General features: G+C 37.6%; 1 protein-coding gene across 8 annotated transcripts in view; it reads right to left on the bottom strand.

The window, feature by feature from the left end:
* EPC1 (enhancer of polycomb homolog 1) overlaps nt 1-6,617 on the bottom strand; it is a 113,871-nt gene that overhangs the window by 3,656 nt on the left and 103,598 nt on the right. For 6 of the 8 annotated variants that reach the window (XM_031652411.1, XM_031652413.1, XM_031652412.1 and 3 more), the window contains 4 exons: nt 1,722-1,840; nt 1,573-1,641; nt 584-725; nt 112-475 (listed from right to left, as the gene is read on the bottom strand). In XM_031652411.1, coding sequence (XP_031508271.1) covers nt 112-475; nt 584-725; nt 1,573-1,641; nt 1,722-1,840 — 694 coding nt within the window. The remainder of the gene's footprint in view (nt 1-111; nt 476-583; nt 726-1,572; nt 1,642-1,721; nt 1,841-6,617) is intronic. The other 2 variants (XM_031652416.1, XM_031652410.1) reach the window with 1 other exon arrangement.

Here is a 6,617-nt window from a genome sequence, read left to right as displayed (position 1 = left end):
AATGTATAAAAAGAAAAGAACAGGAAGCACAAAGAAATAGGTAAAGAACAATGCTGGAGGACTGAAGTTAGATCTCCTATTCCAGGTATGTAGGCTAAAATAACTACTCACCTTGGAACTGAATCTACAGAGGATGAAGATGGGACCTTGGAAACTTGACAGTTTGCTGCGGCAGCCAGCTTTAAGGCAGATGATGGAACAGCACTTAAAGTCCTCGGTATATGTCGTGCATTTATTGGGGCAATAGAGTTTACAGTGGCAACTGATGAAGGTACAGTTAATCGAATGTTGTTCCCAATCAGAACCTGAGTAGTTGCAGAATTGGCAGCAGTTACTTGATGACTCAGTGCACTGTGGGAACTTGAAGTCTGTGTAATATTTGAAGGCTGTAACAAAGCTGAACCTGCCGTTGATGGACTTGTATGTACAAGTGCTGTTGGTGTAGTACTACTGAGGTGTAAGCCCTTGTATACTCCTAGAGAGAAAAAGAAAGAAACATCTAAACAATGTACAACTTTGCTGTTTATATTATAGATATATGTTATAAATATAACCCAAACAATTTAAATGTCTTTATTCTTACCTGAGGCTGGAAGGACACCATTCACCCCGATTCCAAGCACCACATCATCCTTCATCTTGAATCCCATCAGTTGTTCTGATGTCACCAAAGCAGAAGCAGCAAACTGAGCACTAGCAGAATCCAAAGTCTTAGAAACAAAACCCTAAAAAGAAAATACAAAAGAAATCTAATCAGTATCACTTAGTATCAAATCAGTAGCAAAGCTACACATGTATACCAAAATCAGTTTGAATATAGTAAGTAAAAACGGCAAACCACTGAAATCTTTCTTTTTTAGTACCTTGAGATGCAACAGTAATCATCTCTTTTGATAGTCATATATTTGAAAAATGAAAAGTAATCTAAGTTGTAAATTTTGCTTCATATGTGACAATATATAATATGTATAAGTTGATTACCAAAATAAGCCTTCTATAATGTGGAAACAGCAAACCTCCAACACAAAATGTTGGACAAGAAATACGCTAGTAAACATTTCAGTGATTTGCAAATCCGTATAATGAATGAATAAATACGTAAACTTCCTTCACCTAACTTATACACACACATGTATGTATACACACACAATGAAAGGTACCTTTGGGATAAGATAACTATCCCTTTAGAAATGGAAGCAACAAAATATCACATAATTTAACCTAGAAACTGATAGGCCCCTCAACTTTTTAAAAATAAATTTTTCCTGCAAGATGCATAGAGACTCAAAACTCAGCTTTATGTCCTACATGTGTTTAAATGGCAAACATTTATCATGATTTAGGTTTAAAAGTTATCTCTTTCAACAGTAGGAAAGGTTATTTTTGCATAATTTTAAAAGTCTTAATAGTAATTAACATGCCCAACAGAATGAACTGGGTGGGGTTATATATTCAAGAGGTACATTAACGGACTACAGGTCAGACGGGAAGACAGTATCTTCATCTCATTAAACTAAGTGCTTAGTTTTACTTTTTAAAATAGGGAGCAGAGGCAACAGCTTCCATACTCACCTGTAGTGTTCTTTCTAAACCCTGTATATTCAGGCGAAAGCCACTTTTCTGCTGGTTAGATGCAAGGTTCTATGACAACAGTTGGTAATTAGAGATGAACTCTGGTGGGAAACAATGAGGGATAATCATAAGACAGACAAATCCCTCACCTGTGATGTGTTGGTGGAGGAATTACTATTTGCTTGCTGTTGCTGAATTTGTGCAAGCTGCTGTTTCTGCATGAGTGCCAGTTGCTGTTGATGTTGCTGGTATTGTTCGGCTGTAAATGCTGAACATAAAATAAAGAAACACTTTATACAAATGCCCAGCTGTCATATATGTCTTACAATACTAAAACGAAAATTCTGCATTAAAAGAAATGTGTGCAAAATTGAAGCATCTGACAAAGGATCATGATCCTGCTAAAGATCACTTCCAAATGAAAATTTCTGTGTTTCTGCTACCACATTTAACAAGAGTGGCATGAATTTAAAGAAAAAAAAAAATTAAACTTCCTGAATTAAACACAGGAAAGAGAACTTCTCACTTCCCAAATTTCAACATCACTTTTTTTTTTTTAAGCTGTGACACTTGTTCTAGACAGTGTAGAAAGGTAATATCAGCTTTTAAAATCCATAGATTTGGAATTCAACTTTGCACTGAGCTTGAGAGAAATTCTGATAATTATCATTTGATTTCTATTTAATCCATATCTTCCCAATGCATTCAGATGATCCCTAACAGCTCTGTGTATATATACTAATTGTTCTACATATTTTCTAATTATAGTCATTAAAAAATTTTCCTCTATATGAAAGATTACAGTTGTTGGTTGGTTTATTGCCTTTTTTTTTTTTTTTTTTTAAAGAACTCATCCTTTAAGTTTAACAGGAAGAAAAGAGGCTCCAATGTTAAGGTTAATTAATTTTCCCCACCCAATTAACCCACCTGGAAAAAATCCAGTCAATAAGAACGGAGTTGTTTATGTTGATTTACTGTACAGAATGATGTCTGAGGAAAGACACTGTGTTATGCTACTTATGTTTGTCTATGGAGAGCTCAGTTCTAAAAAAAACAAACAAAAAAATGTTCATTTATTACTCCCCCAAAAAAGTGTGTGCAGTTTTTAAAAAGGAAACCTTTTTCTCTTTTTTTGCCAATTAAAAAAAAAAAAAAAAGCACATACAATCACAATACCTCTGACTTTAAAGGCGTCTTTAAGAAGACTGTGATGTTTGTTTGAGTAATTAATTAAAACAAAAAAAGATTTATCATGCATCCCTGGCTACCAGGGAATCCATAAATCATGCACATTTCCTCAATCTAAAGTTTAATGTTTTCAAAATACTGTCACCTAATTTGTTCTTGTTTAACTGCAGTTTGATAATTTAGCTAGAATATCACTTCAGGTCTTATAATTTTCACTTATGTAACTCATGAAGAATCTTTCTTTACCCTCTAGGATATAGTTTCTGCCTGGTACAACTAGAAAATGCTTAGGTACAAATTCTGCCATATTTTGAATGGATCAGAAAATTGTGAAATAATATTCAAGAAAACCTCGTAAGTTATTAGTATCTACACAGGCTCTCATACTTGAGTCGAACTAAGTTCTTGGGTTACAAGGGCAAAAAAGTAACTTCTTGTTGGAAATTGGTTTTCTTATTTTCTGTGTATGTTAAAATCTGTTCAGTTGGTATCTGTCCTTTGATGAGCTCCTTTTCCTACTATGGTTGTAATTCACAAATCTGCAATCTTTAGAAAAGATTTTTATTGATAATAGAATGCTCCTTAAATACTGACATAAAAATAACTGTCAACATGATCATTTCCATATAAACAGAAATGTGTTGTTTTGAAACTTGAAGAAAATCTAAAAAGAAAAGGTCAATGCTGCCCTAAAACAATTTCATAGTTAATATTCTCCTTATGTTTAAAAAAATCCAAGAAAAGCAATTATTTAAATGTAAGGATCCTTGATTCACTAGATACTTTTGCCAATATATTTTTGAGATTTACAGCTGAATTTCCTACGTTTGAGTGTGTGGCCTAAGCCTTGGCTTTTCTAGTAGAGAATGCTCAGTAAATTTAAAAGCAAACCATTTTTGGAAGGTCAGGTCATTATATATATAGAAAAACCATAATTTAGCATTCACTGAATGTCTATGTATGAAAGTCTATATAGATGAAAGAAAGTATTCTTTTGTAGAACTTTGCTGGTGTGTGTGTTTAATTAAACATTTATCAGGAACTAATTAGAAATTCACATGAATAAAGTCCAAATATTTTTGCCTTATTTAACATCTTAATCCTGGGTCTTTGAAGGTCTTGTGAATTTCACTTCTTAACAACTGTTAACTTCTTCCTAATACAGACTTGGAAATAAAAATGCAATCAAGGCCAGGTACAGTGACTCACACCTATAATCCCAACACTTTGGGAGGCCAAGATGGGTGGATCACGAGGTTAGGAGTTCGAGACCAGCCTGACCAAGATAGTGAAACCCCGTCTCTATTAAAAATGCAAAAATTAGCTGGGTGTGGTGGCATGAGCCTGTATTCCCAGCTACTTGGGAGGCTGAGACAGGAGAATCGCTTGAACCTGGGAGGTGGAGGTTGCAGTTAGCTGATACCAGGCCATTGCACTCCAGCCTGGGTGACAGAGTGAGACTCTGTCTCAAAAAAAAAAAGAAAAAATGCAATCAACATTTTAGATTACTATGTTGGCCTATTTGTTAGATATTGCTGTCTTCTACAGAGTCTAGTTATGAAATTTTTCCTGGACACTTTTGGCAAATAGTCTAAGAAAAATGCACAAAAACCATGGTCTAGGGGCCAAAAGACCTTGACATTCTTAGTCCTCAGCTCTATCATAACTAGCTCTCTATTCCTGGGAAAGTTAGATCTTTTGGGACTCTGTGTCTTCATCTAAAATGAGAAAGACAGGGTGGGCGCCATGGCTCACGCCTGTAATCCTAGCACTTTGTGATGCTGAGGCGGGTGGATCACCTGAAGTCAGGAATTTGAGACCATCACGACCAACATGGTGAAACCCCGTCTCTACTAAAAATACAAAAATTTAGCCAGGCGTGGTGGCACACGCCTGTAATCCCAGCTACTCAGGAGGCTGAGGCACGAGAATTGCTCGAACCCAGGAGGCAGAGGTTGCAGTGAGCTGAGATTGCACCACTGCACTCCGGCGTGGGCCACAGAGTGAGACTTCATCTTAAAAATAAATACATACATAAATAAAATGAGAATGAGATTAAATTAGGTGATCATTAAGGTCCTTTTCAGCTATGAGATGCTAAGGTTTTATATTTCTTCTGAGAAATAAAGTTCAATTCCTAAAGAAGGTTCTAGTGTGAATGAGTAGAAAAACTTGCACAAAGGTAGTAAATATGGGCAAATGAAATCTGAACTGGGTTTTATACATTATTTATCCAGAAAAAGTTTCCAGGTCTTTATCCTGAGATGACCTCAGGTCATGATACCATTATAACCTGAAAGTCTAACCAAATGCTAAATGGAAATAAGACAAAAATGACCACCCTCACCCTCTCTAAATGTCTATGAATGGATTGAGATATCAAGGTAGAACATTTTTAGGTTATATGTTTACCTCTTGATATGGTGTGGGAATCAAGTTTGTAATTCACACAAAGGTGGGCAAGATGGTTGTTGCTGACAGAGGACCAAATCTAGAGTCAGAATCCTTACACAAAACCAGAAAGTTTTGAGGTCAGGAAGGACTCTTGGAGGTTGTAGGAAGAAATCCTACAACCTCACCTAGAGATGAAGAAACTTCTGAGGTCACACAGATGTAGCAGTGGAAGGAAAAGAGAACCCCAAAGCAATGAGATTTTAAATTGAAAAATAGACAAAAATTCTTGGATTTAATATTTATAAGAAATCTAACTTCTGATGTACCAACAGTATGAATCAAGTGCTTAAAAAGCCCGCATACCTAGAGCACCTGACAAACAAGGGTCTATGCAGGGAGAATCCTATGTGTGGGATGGGATTAAAAGCTCCAAATATTTAAACAGGAATGGGACTAGGAAAGGAAGCATGATAGAACTTCAACTGTGTGAAGGCCATCATGATGCCGGAGGGGGAGCAAACTCACTCGGTATGCTTCCATGAGCAAACCAGGGACCTGCAACTTTAAATTTAAGAAGGCAGTTTTTGGTTCAATACATAGACAAATGTGCTAACCAAGATCCTCAAATAACTCGATCTAGAAAGTTGTTGAATTTACCTTCACTAGAAATACTTAGGCAGAAGTAGAAACTACCTTTGTTTTGGTAGCTTCTAAGTAACCAATTCTCTGGGGCAGAATTTTTTTTTTTTGAGACGGGTCTCACTCTGTTGCCTGAGCTGGAGTGCAGTGGTGTGATATGGGCTCACTGCAGCCTCGAGCTCCTGGGCTCAACTGGTCCTCCCACTTCAGCCTCCCAAGTAGCTCTAGCTGGGACTATAGGCGAGCACCACTATGCCTGGCTAATTTTTGTATTTTTTGTAGAGATGGGGGTTTCACCATGTTGCTCAGGCTGGTCTTGAACTCCTTAGGCTCAAGCAATCCACCCTTGCTTTGGCCTCCCAAAGTGCTGGGATTGCAGGCGTGAGCCACTGCGCGCAGCCTAAGACTCTGAGTCCACTTGTACTACAGGGAAGTCATGGTATGTGCACCAGCAGCTGGACAGCCTATAGCTCAGACTGCTGCTCTGTGCATTGTACTCTTATAGCTAAAGGTCATCAACGGAGATGATCAAAGGAGAGAAGCTGAGGGGAAAGTGATGGGTGCTAAGGAAACATTCAGCCGTGAAAGATGGAGTTTAGATTACCAAAATGTACACATTTTTTGGGAGGGGGGGGAGGGAGTCTCACTCTGTTGCCCAGGCCTCCCGGGTTCAAGCGATTCTCCTGCCTCAGCCTCTCGTGTAGCTGGGATTACAGGTGTGTGCCACTACACCAGGATAGTTTTTGTATTTTTAGTAGAGACGGAGTTTTCGCTATGTTTGCCAGGCTGGTCTTGAACTCCTGATCCACCTGCCTCGGCCTCCC

This window comes from Papio anubis, chromosome 11 (genome assembly GCF_008728515.1).
Source record: "Papio anubis isolate 15944 chromosome 11, Panubis1.0, whole genome shotgun sequence".
Taxonomy (NCBI): Eukaryota; Metazoa; Chordata; class Mammalia; order Primates; family Cercopithecidae; genus Papio; species Papio anubis.
Note: the sequence above shows the minus strand (reverse complement) of the source record. Positions and strands in the feature narration are given on the sequence as shown.